The sequence below is a fragment of the Rissa tridactyla genome, chromosome 3 (genome assembly GCF_028500815.1).
Source record: "Rissa tridactyla isolate bRisTri1 chromosome 3, bRisTri1.patW.cur.20221130, whole genome shotgun sequence".
Classification (NCBI taxonomy): Eukaryota; Metazoa; Chordata; class Aves; order Charadriiformes; family Laridae; genus Rissa; species Rissa tridactyla.
Window position 1 is genome coordinate 47,505,228 of NC_071468.1, and position 20,202 is coordinate 47,525,429.

Consider the following 20,202-nt stretch of genomic DNA (forward strand, 5'->3'; position numbering starts at 1 on the left):
CTGAATCATCTCTGCTGAATGGAGACACCTTCTAATATTTAAGCCTCTCTTTGTGCAACTGCTTTTTAAACAGGAGAGCAAAACTAGACTGTGCAGATCAGAGAACAGAGCGCAGAAGTGTACGTGGCATTCAGAGGCATGATACGTAACATAATCTGAACAGGATTTATAAATGTGATTTTTATTTTGCTAAGCCCTAAGATGAGCTTTGTTTTGAAAAGGCGACACGAAAGGATGCAGCATAAATGGACCTCACCCCAAACCGACCAGATCCCGTCTCAGCTGTTGTGCTGTCGTATTCCTGCTTCCCTTTTGCTGTATCTCACAGGTGTTTTGTCACTTTTAATGTGTGCATCTGCCATTTAATTGCAAGCCTGATACTCTCTTTCAGATTTCGGATGCTTTAATCAAGCGTGTTCAGGTATCTCAGGAACAGTGGGTCAAAGGAGCCTTGGAGCCAAAAGTGTCTGCTGAGTTTGACTTGACTCTGGATAGCGAACCTTTACTGCAGTCGATTCACCAGCTGGATTTTATTCAGATGAAATGTAGGGGTGAGCTTTTATGTTTTTCTTTTTTCCATTTTTCATGCATGTGTTGAAACAGGGCTGGGAGGGATGGGGGCACGGAGGAAGGAAAGAGGAATGACTTGAAATTGCTGGATAGTTTTAAAAGGTTTTCAGGCAAATTCAGATCACTAGGCATTTCCTAGAAGGATGTGCTGACTTCACATTCAGTGACCTGAACAAGCTCAGACAGACACACCGGGTGCAGTTAAAGATTTGAAAGGATAAATTCTTCAGAGTAGGGCCATCCATCAGCTTTGAAGATTAAAAAGACATTAGCTGCATGAAACTTTATGCCATTTTACAGCCTTCCTAGATTTAACACGGTTATTTCAAAATACCAGTTACCCTTATCTTGTCAGGAACAGCTGAAGTAGTAAATAAACATTCACACACATACGCACGTATATGCTTGAGTAGGGAAAAAAACCCCACCTTTGTCTTATATCTGGACTGTGCTGTGAACAGTGCCCAGATTAACAAAAAATACCATGAGGCAGAGATTCATAAGGGGAAAATACCTCCATGGCTATACCCTTCTTTGGTTCTAAGTATCTGAATGATTCTGAGCAACACACTACAGGGAAAAAAAAAATTAAATTAAAAAATTTTTTAAAAAAATATTTTAAAGCAGAAGCTGATGAACAGTAGATGCCATTGGCAAAAAAAGAAATTAACATCACGTGCTTGTAAAGAGCTTGGTTTGTACAGAGCTGGATGAGAACTGCATCAGAATTAGATAGATCCATAGACCGGCTAGATTTGAAGGCCATTGTGGTCCCTGGGAATGATGCCATTAGCTTCCCTCAGTGGTGATTCAAGCCTTAATTATCCATGTGGGTGACGGGGTAGAGGCTGCCAGAAGTCAATGAATGAGTTAAGGATAATTGTGTCGTGATGCCGGATGTGCTTTTTTCTGACTCCAAGCAAGCATAAAGATTTCTGTTCAGTTTGTCTGTCCTCTCTGGGCCTAATTCTGAACCTGAGAGACCCAAGATGAAGTAATTAGGGTGGATAATTTGGCAGATAAACGTGGAGAAAAAATGGATAAACAGCTAGAGGCCAAAGTCTGCTCACCAAGAATGGTTTGCATCTTGGCATAAACGGGCTGTGTTAAAGTTACTCAAAAAATACCTGTGAACTGCTCCTTTGAAATGTTAGCAGCCAGGAAAATGGGGTCAAGAAAGAGTATCACATATAAAACTTCTCCAAATACTGTCTGCACTTGTCTTTTTAAATCAGTTTATATTTAATGTTGGCCATATTTATTGTTAAATATATTTAAAACTAATCTTCTGCCACTCTCCTTCCCAAACATAAATTTAGTTAAACTATCCACTTAGATTGCTAATTAACCACGGGTCACTTGAGGTGAGAGCAGCTTAGGTATTTGGCTTTTGGACATTTGTCTGGCTTTAAGCTTGAAGACTTAGAGACTTTAATTGAGCCAGATTCGCTGGAGCTTTATGAAAGATAGCACGGTCTGTTGGTGCTCTCATTTACCGTATGATCGCAGTGAAGCTCTGGTGCTGAGCTAGACGTGGTCTGAGGAGCAGAGAAGAGGACAGGACTGCTTCTGCCCAAACCTGCGCAGGGCTTACCAACACCCTTGGGCTTTGCTCCCCAGGTGTGTCTTAACAGTTAGACCTCAGGAAGGGCTATTCCTTGAGCTGTCTTGGCCTTGACCAGGGAGTACCTGCTGCATGTCCCATCAGGTTGGTCAGCACAACTGGCGTGACCATATACGTGCCATGCAAAATAAGGTGGAAACGCCATTTATCCTGGCCACCATTCCTTCATAAGGGACTGCATTATTCCTCCTCACACCTCTGTGTGCCCAAGCAGTACAAACCACTGACCCAAGCTAACGTTCATAGGTATTGAGCACTGTTTGGTATACAGAGGTATATTTATGTTTTTCAGTTTATGACTGCAAATCTATTTGCATTTGAACTGCTCAGTCTGACGCTTTGGCATTTTTTTCTTGAAATTTACCTCCATGACCTCAACCAGCTCTGCATTATCTTCTCGTGCACAGTGGTTTTGCACCTAGAAATACAGGTACCACAGAGTAAGCAACTCAGCATTTCAGCAGTGAGCACCCAGACTTACTGGGAACATCACTTTGCTGACTGTGAGGAGAAGCTGGAGTTGCAGGGCAATGTTTTGCTATTTATTGCCATCAGGACTTGTAAATTTCTGAGCCTTCAATTTCACAGAGAAAAATCTATGTGTGTCTTCACATCTGCTCCTTTTTTTCCAATCCTACCTACCCCAGTGCACCAAGAAGTCATCAATCTTCGCCAAATGTTGGTGTTGGGGGGAGTGTTATTAGGCCAGTATACTGGTTGATCTGACACAAGTAGGGGCATTAAAGACATCAGAGATGATCTGTAAAGGGAGTTTGGGGAAACCTAGGAGAATAAGGCCAGCGTAGCTTTTCCAACGGCAGGTTGTTTTGCTCCAAAAGCTTTGCAATGTAAGGTCTGTACTATTGTTATCAATGCTTAGTGCATGACTGAATTTCTATTTGTTTTTTCAAACTCTGGCCTCATTCAACCTCAGTGAGCTTGCAAGGGTCATTTAGAGTGAAAGCATGCTTGTAAGTAAACATCGATTCACTATGTTAGACAAAGAATGAAAATGAGAACAAATCACATTACATTTGCTTTGATGACTTGTTCATGCACCTTACTGGTGGACTGTCTATAAGCCCATATTTAAAACTAATCTCAATAAAGGTCAGGGGGTGTTTTTTTTCTTTTTACAGAAAGAAAAAGCAATTTGGTAACAAATTAAATGTGCAGAAATGTGGTGGGTGCAGAAGTAATGCTTAAGCAGTCATGTTGACCAAAGGCTCTCACTGATGGCCCTTTGGCAAGAGTCCGACACTCCCGAGGCTAGCTGAACTGCTGCGGCACACGCACAGCTCTAGTAATTGCTGGCATTTTGAGCTTTTCCGGATCACTTTCTTCTGACCATGTTTTCTTCACTTTTTCTGAGTGCCTCAGCACAAAATTCCTGTCCTCTTTGATGACTGGCTGAATGTGTACATCACATTTCCTCAGTTCAAGCTATGGACACAGGCAAATATGTGTTCCAGGTTTGTTTTGTTCAATCAGCTGGAACTGTCATACAATCGTGGTTTGTTGTAAAACAGAGACTAGGTACAGAATAGGAAAAAATACGGCTGCCGTCTACTTTTCTGCACCACCTCTGAATACTCACTCATATGCCCCTTCTCCTTGTCATGAGTGACTCCTTCCCTCTTCTGCAAAGCAATCCATGAAGATTCCCCAGACACACCTCCTGCCACAAATCTCTGCTTCTCCAGCCATGAGCTGCTCCACAGCCCTGATAATGAAAGAGTAACTGTTTCATCATAGGCTTTATCCCTGGTTCCGTCTGCTCTGTCTCACGGACCCAGGTCTTTGCCTGGGGTCGTTCCTTCTCTCTCAATAACACTCTTTGTAGGGCACTTGCTACAGCAGTGACTCAGGCTATTACAGGGCCATAGTGCCCGATTTTGGACAAGGTCAATTTTTTCATGTTTCTGAGGGTCCTGTTCTTTCACTGCATTTAGTTCTTTAAAAACTAATCTGGGAAGGCGGAGGGCATCACTGCACAACTTGCTTGTCAAGAGGACAAATAACAGACAACATCTCAGAGCAGCCCTACTCTGCCCTGAGAGGAGATCAGCTGTACGATGCATTGAGCAATGCGGTTTTGAAACTGCTGAGTTGACATGAGGCTTCAGTATCACATTTTTTAGCTAAGTGTGGCCCACATGAAGCACTTTTAAAATAGCAGGACATCATTCAGACTCATTAATAGGTCTTGCTGTGCCAGGGCAGTATCATTTCTCTCTTTATATTTTTACTCTTTTCTTTCAAAAACTCTCTAGAGGACTTTAAGTTGAACAAGAAGTGGGACAGCACTGTAATTTAACATCTGAGTCTTCTTTTTTTCTGACGGTTAGCCTATATTTTTCTTTTCTTAGTCCTGTCCCATTGCTCTTCACTATGAAGTATATCTCAGTGTCCCGATTATTCAACTTGCTTCGCGCTTTCCTATGACTTTTACAAGTGTTCACCTTTTCTTCTCTCACAGGGAATCTGCGATCAAGCCAAATCTCTGCCCATCCACACCCAGGGGAGGAGGCAGGCGGGCAGGCGCAGCGAGTGTCATCCAGCAAAGCTGCACGGCTGCTTGGTGGGAGCGTCTTACCCCTCCTTCAGCTACTGTAGGTTGTGCAGCTCAGGCCACAGGCTGGCCTAAAGGGAATAGGAGGCTGATAAGGATTGCTCACAGAAACTTAAATGTCCAGTGAGACAGTAAAGAAGCCCAGCACTTCCCCATACTACATGTGACTCTCACACATAGAGCCAAAATTCACACCGCCCCTGGGAAGTAGGAACAACAGCGCTTTACCATATGAAGACATTCTAATCCTAGACAGCATTCCTGTTTCCATAATTAAAAGGGACCTGTAAAACATTTACCCTCCCTCCAAAACTGTGCTCTTTTTTTTTCAGTGTTGTGCATTACGTGAACAGTCCCTGAAATCCTCCCCTCAGTGTTCCTGGCAGATTTTTGCAGAGGGTTGGGGAGGTTAGTGGTTTATTCAGAGGTGAGGGGCTGTTGTGTATTTTGCACTTTATAAACTTCAGGAATTAGGTTTTCATCCAGTTTTGCCAGGGGGAGTCTCAGAAGTGGGGAGGACCCAGCGAGTGCCTCCGGAGGGGGTTAGCTGGTTAGCTAAAGTGGCAGGTGTGGATGGCTGATACAGCCCTATCTTCTCCCAAGCTCATAAATCACTGGAAACACACAGACTAACAAACACAAACCAACCCCCAGACTTAAAATGGTTCATTTAAAAAATCCCATTACCTCTGAATTCCTCGTTGTCAGGTTTTGGACTCTTGTAATGTCACATTTGTGTTACTTCTTCAGACACAGTGTCTCCTAGAGAAAAGTCTGAACTTTCCATGTGAAAAAAAAGCAGGTTTTTATTTATGACATTCTCTGAATCATCCTTAAATATCAAGGAATAGGAACAAGGCTTTTTTTTTTCTCTTTTCACAGAAAAACCTTCAAGAGCTAATTTATAAAGCTCTTTTGTCTCAGACCACAGTCATTATTCTGGGCTACCAACCATCCGCGTTCACTGTGGTGATGGATAGTGCCAGCGGAAAGCCACGGTAGCTTCTGCACTGTTTATCACAAGTGTGATGTTGGCTTTCGTGTCACTTCCAAAGCCAGGGGTGAAGCCTTAGCCCCGTCACACAGTAGCATCCACTTTCCCACAGACTGCTTGGTACACAAAATGCGAACAGCCCTCTTTTATCCAGAGAGGTAAAATTGGACGAAAGGAACAGCTCAAGGGCTTAGCTCTCACGCAGACAGAGGCAGGAAAATAAACTAGAGGCTCAAAGCAGAGTAGATAAAAGAAGAGCAAACTGACATCGTTAAGAGCTAAGTCAATGAATGCTCAGAGCACTCAGCTCCTTGTACGACATGGTTGAGCTCTGCAGAAATGATCCTGATCGGCGAAATTCAGCCTTGGGCAGAAGACCAGGCAAGGTCTATGCATCGCTTACATCCCACTTAACCTGTGCGATTTCAACGGTGCGTAAGGCACATGCCACATCTCTCCAGAAGACCGAATTTTCACTTTATAATTCCATGCAAAGTGAACAGTGAGAGTGAGAGTTTAGTTGTGTTTAGCAGAGAAGGTGTGTTGGAGGCCTTCTTTCCACAGAGACATGGCTGAATGTTTTTATAGAATCATAGAATGGTTTGGGTTGGAAGGGACCTTAAAGATCATCTAGTTCCAACAACCCTGCCATGGGCAGGGACACGAATACTCTCTTTATTTTTATTTTTAAGATGCTGGTCTGGTCAACAGTCTCTTGGTGTGTCTTTTGAGCAAGTCACTAAAAAGGCATGTTGGCAGATAACTTTGCATCTGTAATTTCCAAGAGGAGAGAACCATAAGCAGTCTCCTGTGGTGCAGAAGTTCCTGTGGCTACCTGGACCAAGGGATTTAGATAAAATTTGCAAATGGGACAATTGTCTTCAACAAGTTGGGGGTTTTTTGAGTCTGGCTGCCATAAAGATAACATATCCAAGGTAGTTTTGATGAAAAACTGGAGGTGGGTGGTGTTAGATTAGATTTTAAAAAAATACCCAAACAAATTATTGTGAAGAATCGTTCTCCTGCTGTTGGTGTTCAGGCTCTATCTTGCTGCCATGCTGGGAGGAGTGGCTGCTCTGCTGGTTAATAACACAATTCTTCCTTAATGAGCGGGGCTGCCTGGCAGCAGTGCGTCGCCCGTGTTGCCTCATGATCCGAGACACCTCCCGTCACCGCTGCTCCCTCCCTCCTTTTTGGGAAAAGTGCGGGCAAAGTCCTCTAGTGTGAGAAAAAACTCTTCCAGCCAGTGATCGCGGGGAAGGAAACCAGACGTGAGATCCCCAGATTGTAATTCTTATGAGGCACCAGACGCGTGTCCAGATATATTTCTGTTTACATGTTTCAGCCAAATGATTTGTCTAACTGGGTATTGACATTTTGTTGTATCATTCGTACTGCCTTTTGTTCCGAGGAAGGGAACGGACCCTCTTCCTAACGAATATTGACTCCCCTGCGAGGGGAGGGAGGTGACCGGTCGCCACGCTGCCCGCGGCACAGGCTAATGGGGTAGGGCAGAGTTACACTAATCTGTACCCAGTTCCTGTTACAGTGCCACCCGTGCCATTACTGCAGCTGGAGAAGTGTTGCACCAGAAACAACAGTGTGACATTGGCCTGGAGGATGCCACCTTTGAGCCACAACCCGGTGGAGGGTTATATCTTGGAACTTGATGATGGAGATGGTGGCCAATTCCGAGTGAGAATTTCATTCAGCATTTATTTATGTTTCTTTGTATATGAGTTTCCTCAGGATATGGATTTGTGTCTGTCTGAGGGTGGGGAGAGGGGGTAGGGAAGATACGGGCTGTCAAAACATCCCTGCTTCCGTTATGTGGATGTAGAAAGCCCCAGCTGCAAATCCTGCTCATTAGAAGGACCCCCAGCTTGGGTAGGAAGTTTGATTGAGGTTATTGCTGGGGGTTTGGCAAAGAGGGCCTTGCTGAGGTGGAAGATGGAATTTCAAGTCACTACTACATCTACTGTGTGGTCCCCCTGGAGAGTACCACAGCAGAAAATCCCATACAGGCCCAGAGGAGCTGAAAGTGGTTCATTCCACAAATCAGAGATTTCTTTGAAGCCCCCGCTCTCATCTGTTTGTAGCACCCTGTTTTGGGAGCTGAGATTTCTTGCACCAGAAATACAACACAATTTTTTCTGGTTTTCTGAGTAAAAATGGCATCCTGCGTAAAAATACAGGATTTCTAAATCTTTTCTCTGGGAGTGGGTAGACCGGGCTGATGGAAGCTTTCCGCAGACACTCTGCCATGGGGTTGGTAAGTACAGGCAGGCACCTGAGTGCCGTCCTTCCAGACCTTCAGGGTGATGCCACAACTGCTTGCTCCTGACTGCTGGTGCAGGGTACTTCTAGGCTCCCTTCCCCTTCAAATAAACAAACTACAGAATTAATTCAATCAGCATCCTGCCAGCCACATTCTGGTGGAAGCTGTGGCCTTTCCTCCTCAGGCAGGCTTCATGCTCCTGTTGCTCCAGGACCAGGCTGGCCCCAGTGCATTGCCTAAGGGCTAGTGCCTCAAAAGCATCTGGAGACCATTGTGGAGTACAGCTGCTCTCTTCACAAATGGGAAATTTTGCCAAAAACACGTGATGGCATTTCTTTGGGAGCTGCAAACTGGCTTCCCACTGGAAACCTAAGGGTTTCTCAAGCTGCAAATGGACTGGCACGGGTCCACCTAAGGAGCTGCCTCCTGTGCCAAACTACTACACCCACAGCCAGCAAAGGCACCTGATTTGGATGCCCCTAATTAGAAGAGACAGCAATATTGGCAGGGCATTTTGAAGAGGGCACTGCGTTTCTGGAAGGTCTCATCAGTTCCTCAGTCCAAGTGTCATTTCACATGGGTTTGAAGAGGCTGGTCTGCACTACTGAAAGTGTGAAAAGGTACCTTTGTGGACAGCTGCTGGCAGCTGCTGCCATAGTTCATATTAGTAGGTAAGAGTGTTATTAGTGCATGATGAATGAAGAGTTAGGAACAAGGTGTTATGAATTCCAATGTCTTGGATAAACCTTGTCAAGTGCTATTCACATCTAAATAAGTACTTGTGAATAAACAAGATTTCAGGCTGGTATATAGCCAAGCCCATTTGTATGGGGAGGTTTGTAACTGGCAAAGGTTTTAGAATTGCCAGTGCTGTCATGTCAAGATTTTGGATTGAAAAGGATACAAAACCATCTCAGTCCTTAAAAATCTAGGATGACAACTTCTCAGGGGAACACTTTACTTGCTGTGTTAGAAACACCCTCAATTTTACCCATTGAAAGATAAACTGCAGGCTTTTCAGCAATGCTATTTCAATGAGAGTTTGCTGACCCTTTTCATGACGGATTATATATCTGAAAGCAGTGACACTGACTGCACTTTATCAGTATTCAATGGGTGGATTAAAGGAATGTTTTTTGTCTCCCATCATAGCAGAGAGCATCAATCTGAATAAACACAAGCAGTGAACAGTGGTAAAAATATGAAATGGATTAGAAAATGTGAGAGTTGTTCTATAAATACAACTTTTTGCACAGACAGCCTATGTTATAACATGGAGATAAATTAAGCTACTCTATTAGAACTCTTCTTTCTCTCCATGAAAGATCATCAGCTAACTCAGGACCCAAGAGATTTTGTTATTTGTAGCAGCCACTACGGTTGTCCAAAGTGGACAAACATGTGACCCGCTGTAAGCTTCAGTAATCCCTTTCTTATTCATCACATACTTAATTCACTTTAGGTTCATATCAAGGATCCTTAATGAACAGGACTACTCTTGAGCATATACTTAAGTCTTAACTGAACTGGGGCCTGAGTGGTGTGCTTAGTCACTGCCTTAAGCGCTTTAGGCCCCTTGCTACCATAAACCTATGGATTTCACAGAATCAGAGAAATCAGAGGTGGAAAGGAACCATGGCTTTCAATCCGGTGCTAAGACAGGATTTTTTCCTTTCATGTCATTTTCTGTTGCTTTGTTCAGTTTTCCATCAGACATGAGGTTTCTAGGTTTCTTTCAATTCATCATAGACTCTGTAATCTGACTGATCCTCTTCATTAGTCTGCCTAGATGTTCCTCCTCCTGAAATATTTCTCATTACACAAGTGCTTGCTGTTTAATAAATCTTTGCAGACTTTTATGATGTCTCTGTTGTCTAGTTGACATTTCATCATGTGATGCATGTGATCCTAATCTTTAGGAGATCAGTTTCTTCTGTCTCTGTGTTTGCAGGTTTCAAAATTATATTTTAACACAGGCATGGGACAACCTTTCCAACAGAATAAAACAATGCTTACTTGTTTTTTTTATTCTTCCATGCCCCCCGTTTTTGGTCCTACATAAATATAAGGATGGTCACGGTGGGTCAGACACTAGGACTACTATCCAAAATAGTGTTTTGGGGTAGATGTTTAGGAAAAGAGGATAAAAATTAAGATCTTTCTGTCTTGCCCTTTATTGCTGTACCCTTCCAGCTTCATCTTCACCTTAGTGTCTCCACTGCTAACCATCCTTGATGTCTCCTCTGCTGTGGCTGTCCGTGTTATAACAGCATAACTTCTACATCCTGGGGAGCAATGAGAAGCTGTTCACTTGTGGCTTATATTTAGAAGCCTTAACATGTGATCACAAGGCACAGAGAAACAGTTAAACTGTGTGCCTCTTTCTCTTTTTTTTTTTGAATGTTTAGGAAGTATATGTTGGCAAGGAGACTCTCTGCACCATCGATGGCCTTCATTTCAACAGTACCTATAATGCAAGAGTCAAAGCGTTCAACTCATCGGGAGTTGGTCCTTACAGCAAGACAGTTATTTTACAGACGTCGGATGGTGAGTTGGGTTTTTGCCAGTTTCTAAGTGAAAAGCTGCAGGTCTCAGTGGCAGGACACTTGCATCTCTTTATACCCACTAACACCTTTGGCACTTACTGGCATGGAGATTTTGGATCATCTGAGCAGAGAGACCCGGAATTGGGCACGCACAGGGACTGAGCTCTCCTCCTGGCACTTTTGGGAATTTTCCATTATCAGTAACACTTTAGGTTTCAAATCATGCAATTTTATTTGGCTGTAGAAGTCTGGGGTCTAAGTAAGACTCGTATTTGCTTTAGCATACAGAAGAAGTTATGTAACACATGGGATATTTTTGTGCCACTCTTGTCTCCACTTCTCCATATTTCTTTGGAATTTGACTTTTTCTTCACTACTGCTTCAATTTCACAGCAAGGTTTGTTAATACAGAGATGGGAATTCATGCTTGTTCCTCTGTAATTATACTTGACATCCATATGGGCATTACAAGAAGTTCATCTTCATTAATGATATTGTAATGAATCAAGAAGTGCATGCTATTATCACTTCCACTTTTATGCTGCGTTGCCAAAATAGGCCAGTATAAAATATTTATACTTTAAGAGCTTTTTATGAGGTTCCCCACCCCCCCCTTTTTTTTTTCCCTTTGATAAACTAGTGAAGTCAGTCCTAACCAGCACGGACACAGTGGAACTCCATTTCCATTAAAGGCAATCCCGAACCAATTCACCTATGTGAGCAGTTTCCATGTCATGGAGAAGCCTTTGTCTCCTCAATGACTTTCTTGTTACTGTGTGAGAACAGAAAGTCACTGCCCTTAGCAGCTTACGTTCAGAGGAACAAGCACAGATAATAATATGAGGCACTTCTGAGCTGAAAAACAGCAGGGTACCGGCGCAAAGCAGTCTTGTGTAGCTGCCTACGGTAATGAGGAAAGGCTGACTTTATTACCTGAAAGTGCAGTGGGTCTTTAGGAAGGCAGAGTCTCATTCTCCTAATTGAAGTGAAGCAGACGACACTTGAACGCAGGCCGTTCTGCCATAATCCTGCCTTTCCTTTTCCCCTTCCACAGTGGCGTGGTTCACCTTCGACCCCTCCTCAGCTCACAGAGACATAGTGCTGTCGAACGACAACCAGACTGCCACCTGCAACAGCTACGATGACCGGGTTGTTCTTGGCACAGCAGCCTTCTCCAAGGGCGTGCATTACTGGGAACTGCATGTGGACCGGTATGACAACCATCCGGATCCAGCCTTTGGCATTGCCAGGATTAACGTCGTCAAGGACATGATGCTCGGCAAGGACGACAAGGCGTGGGCCATGTACGTTGACAACAACCGCAGCTGGTTCATGCATTGCAATTCTCACACCAATCGGTAAGCGCCTCCTGCATGCTTTTCTCATTACGGATCATTTTTTTCTGCTTTGCATCAGAGGAAGGGGTCTCAGCAAGCCATCTAGCCCACCTCCCAGCTAGATGTAGTTCTTTTATTCCTTCTTAAAAATCATCAGTGGCAGTGACTGCACCTTTGCAATCTGTATTGGTGTTTGTTATCCTCACCGTTGGCATTTTTTTCTAGCCTAAGTCTCCTCTGCTGTGAGTTAAGCCTGTCGTTGCACGGCCCACCCGTGGCATCAGCAGACAGGAATGCAGTGCCCTGGGATGCAGGATTTCTCTCTCATTGCTGGAGGAGGGCAGGGAGAAAGGTGGTTGATTCTCTTCCTTAGGAGGAGTCTTGGCTGCAGGGTTGCACAATAATGAGGCAAAGCGCTGGTGGTGGCTTGTTCAAAATGCAGGTGTTTATTTCCAGTCCTGAAAGCTGATGAAAGGTAATGCTGTAGGTCACACCTATCGAGATCTGGACACAAGGGGCTGTTTGGCAGCGAGGGCTGAGTGACAGCTTCCATCCGACCGAGCCATTATACTGAAGAGCTTTGAACAGTGTCTCAACAAGTACAACCAATTTACACAAAGGAGGATTTCGGAATGCCCCTGAGCCATCCTTACCAAACCCCTCTTTCTCCCACCACTTAGAGGCTCTGTGTGCTCTAACTAAAGCTACCTCCAGGGTGGAACGACACAGAGACAAGGTGTATCAGCACAGCGCCAGCGTTGTGTTGACGCGACTGCATGGCTTTCAACCCTCATGATAGCTGCCTCTGCCTAATGCTGGCTGTGTTTTCCTCGACATGATTCAGGGGAGCTATGCAAGGTCAGCTTTGCTTGAAGGTCCCTGGGGTACCACCAGAGCAGAACTGCACTGCTCTCTCTCCGTGTCCCATGAGAGGCTCAGGCCCTAGCTGAAGGTCAGCTGAGTGCTATGGGAACTGAGACCTTTGAGAATATCTCAGCTGAAGAGTGTGATTCAGGATCCTAAGTCCCTTGCTTATTTTGGAAAATGGTATATTTGTATTCATACTCTAACTCACAGTGGGGGAATGATGTACAAATAAAGTGACTGACCAAGGATACACAGCACGTCTGTGGCAGGGCGGGAATCGATTTCCATTTAGTTTTCTGACTGTTCCAGCAGGTCTTCCCCACTCACTAGCTCAGCTGTTGTTTCTGTTATACCAAATGATTAAAAGAAAGGCTTGCAGTGATTTTTAAAATGTTCAAATGCTAATATTATCTCCTTAAAGAGATAATTTCATGCCAACATTCATTGTATCTGAAAGTTGGTTGTAATGTCTCCAGTTGAACAGTTATTTATACTCTAAAGCATACTTGTATTTTAAGTAAGTATAGTGCAATTGCTGGGATTTTTTGTTTGAAGCATGGTTTGATTTTGCAGTTCATTACAGACAGGTGGAAGAACCTTGTAGCCGGATCCAAAGCTGTCTGAAGTCAATTGGAACGTTTTCATTGGCTCCCAAGGCCTTTAATGATGTCCTAAGTCAATGTAGAGTAAAATAACATCAGTATAATAAATATATCAAAAAGTTATCTGTTCCTTTAATAGCTCGATTCGATTTAGGGCGGAAGTAATGTTAAGCTGTATTAATGTTAATGCTGTGTGAAACAGCTTATGTTTTCTGGAAAAAAGCTGGCAACCCATTCCGTGTGCTACTGTCCCAGAAACCTATTTTATGGATTGGGTCCTCGGCATGCTCCTCCCGGCAAGCAACAGACGAGCGAAGCAAAACCTTTCTTTCTGGGAAGCACAATGGAAAACACATCGGATTTCCAATCATCCTTCTTCAATAGGAGAACAAAGTGCTTTCTGTTGATGATAGTTTCCCAGTTTTTACTAGATAAAGCACAAAGGCTTTGCAGGCACATCCAAGGCACAGATAGACCCGTGGAACAGCCGTTCGAGTAAAGTATGCTCGTGAAGGGCATGTAGTCTTATGAAATCACATGCGCTTCAATGAAATTAGGTCTAGGCATTATATTTTTAACCATGAGAGTCAAGTAGGTCAGTTTTTTAACTCATTAGCTGTAATAGTCTTGTGGAAACAGTTATTGCTGCCTAGCTGTTTTTCCCCACTGGAGACATGGGCATGATAGCACAGTGTCTCAGTCCAAAGGAAATTTGTTGACAGCTTTTAGCCTCTCAGATGTTATTGTGATGGAGGCTATGTATTAGTAATCATTTCATTCCTTCCTAATCTTCATGAGAAGAAATTAGGGTAATAAATAAATTACTAACTTCAGGGATAAGCTGAGGTGAAGCTTGAAAGACCTGTTCATGGGACCTGTCAGGTTTAGAGTACTTCCCTGTTCTTTTCACTTGCAACATGCAAAATTGGACCTGTCTACGTCCTTAAAAACTAGCATGACTTCTGTAATGCTGGAATAAGAGGCATGAAGAGAAGACTCTCATACTATCAAAAACAGAGGGGACCTTTGACAATAGGTTGAACAAACATTGGTCAAGAAGACACTTTAGGGTAGGGATGTAGCTTTGGGAGATACCTTTCAGCTCATTGTTCCTGGAAATAATCAGTTCACAGGAGAGATGTTACACGCTCATTGCTAAGAGGCATTCATTGCAATAGATCTGTTCCTTGGCAAAGTTTCCAAGAGGAGGAGTACCTGGTGCTATAGGCGATACTCTAGCATCCACATGGTTATGTAAAGAAAGAGACAGAAATCGCACTGAAATATTTTGTACTGAAAGATAGCGGGAAGTCAAAATCTAGAGAATTTGCAGTGTAGACTTAAAGCCCCCTGCAATCAGGAGAGTCTCTTCACTAACCCCAGAGATCTCAAGACCAGGTTTTCATCGCACAAAAATGTTATAATTGTCTGTAAAATACTGTCCTTGACAATAGACATGGTAAAGTTGTTAACTTACTGTAAACCCCATGATTTAAATACTGTTAAGAGAGTTAAACTAATTGTTCAGTTTATCAAAGTGGTCATAAATTGTCAAGCTTTATTTTTCAATAATAGTGAAACTTGCTGCTCTTCTTAATTCCTCAAGCCAATCCATGCAGTCCTATTCTGCACATCGTCCAAGCTGCTGCTGAAAGCATCTTAGAATAACAGCCTCCGCTGCCACAAGCAATGGCATTTTTCATGGTAGCCAAATTCTCCTATCTGTACTCTGATCTTCCGGGCCTCTGCACAGCAATTCCACACTCGGGAATTATGAGTGCACCCAGAAAATTAAAATGTTCAGGACTGTGAGAAAAGAGGTGTGAAGACTGGGATTTACTTGAAATAGTGAGAGAGTGGTGCATATCTTCAAAAATGGATTATCATTTAGTGAATGCTAAGTATACACTGAAAAAGTATTGTAAAAAACAGTTGTATTTTCCTTTTACGTGGCCTGCAGATTATTACAGGCCTTTGGTATAACTGTCATTAAGTAGTTTAGGAAACGCATTACAGTAAAGCAACAGCTCTTTTACAAGCTGCTGCAGAAGCGTAGCAGGAGAAAGGAAAATCAGTTTGAGTCTCTTGAGCTATCTGGCTTTTTTTATTGCAACTAAAGCTTTTATTAGAAAAATTATCCTGTAATACTGTCTAAATGATGTACAGAAGAGTGAGGAAATACCTTGCATAAGTTTGCTCATGAAACTTTGACTCTCCCACCTCTCCTCCTAAAGGAAGTGACCATGACAGTAGCCCAAAAAGCACTGGATTCCTCAAAGTACGGTTCCCAAGGAAATCATGGGATGCTTGGGAAGAGCAGGTGCTCAGACTCAGAAGAAGCCCAACCTCCCTGGCAGCAGCACGCTAAATTGTCCGCTGCTTGCCTTTGCCCTGGCTTCATCCTGCCAGAGCTGGTTGCCCACTGTGGGGAGGTGGTAGCCAAGGAATGGGGCAATTTACCTGCTGAAGTCTCGCAAGATGTGGGGCAGCGAGGAAGGGAGAGGGTCCCCATCCCTCTGCTCTGGAGAGGCCACAGCTGGGTCCTGCACTCGCCTCCGCTGGGCTCTGCAAGCAGCATCCGTCTCCGCTTCGGCTGGGCTGTCCCCAGGGGCTGCAGAGGAGTCACTCAATGTCACTGTGCAGCACACAGCTAATTAGCCCACAAGAAGCAAATTAGCTTATCATATAGGAAAGAGCAGAATAATCTCAAAAAGGCAAAGTTGCTGTTTCTGTTTTCCTAAGAGAATCAATGTCATTTCAAAGGACATCATAAAATCTATTTTAAAACACTGCAGGATATAAACCATGGTGCCCTACAATTAAAGCTGTTCCTAAACAGAGAAAACAAATAATGTAATCTATTTGTAAATACCTCTAGATCATAGTACTGTTGCTTCCTACAATCACATCATGAGTTTTATGATTGAGTGCTTTTAATAAAAACAGTCTAGTTTCTGAGATAGTGCGGCTAGGTAAGCATCTTAACTTTTCTTAGAAAATAAATTACTTTATGGTTTTGGGCAAGACCTCAAAGAGAAGCCTATTAATGCCTATAGGAGCAGAAGGCAAATAGAAAGAACCCGAGAACTGTATGAAACTCTTAGTTTGAAATCTAACACATCTGAGAGGTCAGTTCATGATTCTCAGCTATACTGTTATTGTTTGAAGAGCTTTAAATGAAGAAGTCAGAATAGTATTCTATACTATTAAGCCACAGATAAAACTCTCTTTACCTTCAGAGGAAATGCCATGTGCCACATTTAGTCCAAAGGAAACCAGTTTATGACATCTAGTGGACAAAATGAAAATTTCTTACCCTGCACTATGTTCTTCCTAATCGTATTTTGATCCTCCCACCCCCCGCTTTTTTTCTGATGTTTTGCCTACCTATTGTGATAAATTTTATGTTAAAATTGCATTAATCTTGTGAATGTTATGTGCCTGAGGGGAGTGCGTGGGACAAAAGACAGCTGCTTCCTTTCCTACTGCAAATTATTTGAAATCTGATTTACCCTGAACAAATTGTGTCAGGCTGGAAATCCATCGCAGAGCCCCCATGATCTTAGCAGAGTAGCAGCGCCTGTGGCCAATCTGCATATCTAGTAGATTTTTTTGCTCAGTGCTCTTTAAAGCAGTACTGGGTTTGACTAACCCTCAAATCAAAGTGCATTAATGTCAAATCGCTCAAGCGTGTAATGGCTGGCTGACTCTGTCCTGGCAAGCTCTGATAACCGTGGTAGCTCTCAGCAGCTGCTCCTGACACAACCAATTATCACTGGTATTGATAACCATGTCTGCACACTTGAAAAAGCTCCCAGTCCTAGAGCTGAGCACCTTGTTGCTCAGGGAGCTACGCTTATCCCTAACCAATCCCACCTTCCCTTCCTCCCCAAAACCAGTACCTGTTTTACCTCTGCTGGCTCTCTGATCTCTGGAAAGCTGGGTCCCCTTAGGGGATGCCAAGGTGACTACTCGAACTGGTAGTCTGAGTCTTGAGCTGTTAGCAGGCCTAATGGTTAGAAATGAACACCTAGGAAACCAGCTTTCTGCTTTTTCATTCCCTGCTGTGCATCACTCCACTATAGCAGGGATGCTCCGAGGAGCCGTGTTTCCAGGACTCCTGTCCCACACGCTCAGTACTGACCTGACCTGCTCACCTCCCCATCCCTCATCAGCCGAGGGGACCTGTTAGCCCTGGACCCCATTTTCAACTCTTAGATTGCAGTTGGAGGAACCTCATTTCTCTTTAGGATCCCCCGCATTGAGCTCCCATGAATGTGGTACATAGGCTTCAGATAAAGGTGTGGATCCGTCATTGCCAGATGCCACGGGGATAATCATTTCACCGTGCTGCTCCACTCTCCCTTTGCTCAGTAAGACTGCTTTGTGCCAGAGGGAGCAGCAGCAGTGTAGTGCTCTTGCCTTCACCAACAGTGTAGTCCCTTTGTACCTTAGGACTGAAGGAGGAGTTTCTAAAGGTGCCACCGTTGGTGTTCTCCTGGATCTGAACAAGCACAACCTGACCTTTTACATAAACGGGCAGCAGCAAGGGCCTCCAGCGTTTGAAAACGTCGAGGGTGTCTTCATGCCTGCATTGAGCCTCAATCGAAACGTCCAGGTAAGTCTTCTGCAGTTCAGTCCCACTTACCCTTCTCATCTAGAGGAGAATGTACGTTACCGGCCATTGCTGCTGGGGCTGGTAACGTTATCTGTAGGTAGGCAGTATGGATAAGGGCTCTTTCCTTCTCAGATTGACACCTAGGCTACTAACACTATTTTTTTGAAAACTTCATTTGACCTTCTGCCTTGCCTCACAGATGTGAGGAGTAATGCTGTGAAAATAAGTACAAGTACCTCCACACACTAATTCCTACACTTATTTTGCTGCAACGCTCCACTTGGAAAGCAGCGCTGGTAAGCAGCTTCCTCTGCCAGTTTGACTAAAAAGCTCGAGTATCCTAATTCCTCTTAGATCTTATGTTTGGAGATTATTAATATTGGCAAGAGGCAGAAATGTGAGGAGCACAGTGGCGAAGAGAGCAAAGACAACGTAGGTCAGAGAATTAGTGCAACAGAGAAGACCCAGTCAGAACATCATTCCTGCTGTTTCTGAATTTTGGAGATTGCTCTCTGTTCTCAAGAGGATCTCCTCTTGGAGGAACCCTCTTTAAATATAAAGCATTTTTACTTCAGGACTACTGCATATGGCTAGAAACAGGACATAGTGTAAGGGAGAACCTATGGAAACATGCATAAGCCTGAGGACTGAAGGAGGTCAGCTTAGGTCAGGCAGGACCAATGCAGCCAGGGTGGAACATTCACCATTTGAAACACCCAGACTGAAACCAGAAACCTTGTATGGCTTTATTAGTACATGAACGTTTAGTATTTGTTACTGGTGGCATCCAAATCTTCCAAGAAGGTTTCATAGCTTCATTGCGTTTGATGCACCAACACGGAAGACACGGGCACTTCTCTGGGCACCTCACCGCTATATTCAACACAGATTTTTACTCACAACCTACCTTCCGTTTTAGGTGCCTGCACCCTTTAAGGACCTGGCTTACATTTCTTACTACAACTGAGTTAAGACAGAGCGTGGCCAACAAGGGGGCAGGGGGAAACTCTGAGACTAAGCTTGGGTTTGCTGTTGAATGGTGCTCTGGTACGTCTGTGTGGGAACCTTGACCTCGTAGAGATGTCAGGTTATACAAACACCACTGAAATGTCCTGTGCTGTCTCTTGCCAGGACAGCAAAGATAAAAGGATTTTCTTACATTTAGTACGTGGGCTCCACTGCATGATGCCTGTCCTGAAGTACTCAGGGGCCCTCACTCAAAGACACCATCCACCTTGTGTCTAGCAAGCAGCGCTGCTGGAGACCTACAAGTGGTGGCTGTATTTGGGAAGAGATATGGACACCTGGCTTCTAGATCCCAAGGTGTTCAGGAGGGAAGGAGACTTGTTTATTTCAGGGGCTGAATGTAATCTCCATTAATGTACGTGATGACTGAAACCTGGACCTGATAGTCCCACAGCCCTTCCCCTGTCGTTTACTTGCTCTTCGTCTTCACAAATGCTTTCTGCTGAGGATGTCCCAGTTTTGAATCTACATGTTATTTCTTCTTTGTGCAGGTGACCTTGCACACGGGACTGGAGGTGCCACAATGTGTAAAACAGCCCAAGTTGCCCAACAACTGATGAAGCCCCTGCTCGATGCTGTGCTGGATTCTGTAAGCTTTCTCAGTGTGATTTGGCACTTTTCAGTAAGTCAGCGAAAAAGCATTCTCTTCCCTGACTTAAAACATTGTACAGCATGTTGCTCACCGAATAATCTGCTGGTTCCAGCTAGCCCACTCCATTTTTAATTTAACAGCCATAGCAAGCACACCCATGGAACTGGCACTCGATTGCAGATGGGCACCTGAACATATCCACACGGCATTAAATACATATGTACTCACATATGCACACACACACACAAACACATTTATAAAGCAAAAGGTTAAATGAGTGTATTTTCTCTCTCATGGCTAGATTTGTGCTTAAAAGATATTAGGGATGCTGGAAAAAATGGGTAAGACTAAGACTGAGGGACAACGGCTGTTGGAGTAACTTACCAGTAGGTGAATTGGATTCCCTTGCCACCTGAAGTCCTTAAATCAAGAGAGCATATGTTTCGACAGCTGAAGCGGAGGCTGTGTGCTCGAGAATTCCTGGTTGCCCGTTACATACAGCGGCTCAAATGGCCATTGTAATTGTTCCTTCTGGCTCTATACTGCAGTAAGCTATGGGATCACGTTCCCCTAGGA

At 43.9% G+C, this 20,202-nt stretch overlaps 1 protein-coding gene across 10 annotated transcripts in view; it reads left to right on the forward strand.

The window, feature by feature from the left end:
- TRIM67 (tripartite motif containing 67) overlaps positions 1–19,789 on the forward strand; it is a 34,688-nt gene extending 14,899 nt beyond the window's left edge. For 2 of the 10 annotated variants that reach the window (XM_054195540.1, XM_054195542.1), the window contains 6 exons: positions 392–545; positions 7,310–7,455; positions 10,447–10,585; positions 11,639–11,942; positions 17,846–18,008; positions 19,526–19,789. In XM_054195540.1, the coding sequence (XP_054051515.1) occupies positions 392–545; positions 7,310–7,455; positions 10,447–10,585; positions 11,639–11,942; positions 17,846–18,008; positions 19,526–19,591 (972 nt within the window). In that variant the 3' untranslated portion in view covers positions 19,592–19,789. Of the gene's footprint in view, positions 1–391; positions 552–7,297; positions 7,456–10,446; positions 10,590–11,575; positions 11,596–11,638; positions 11,943–17,845; positions 18,009–19,525 lie in introns of all 10 variants that reach the window. The other 8 variants (XM_054195545.1, XM_054195546.1, XM_054195547.1 and 5 more) reach the window with 6 other exon arrangements.
- The last annotated feature ends 413 nt before the right edge of the window (positions 19,790–20,202 follow it).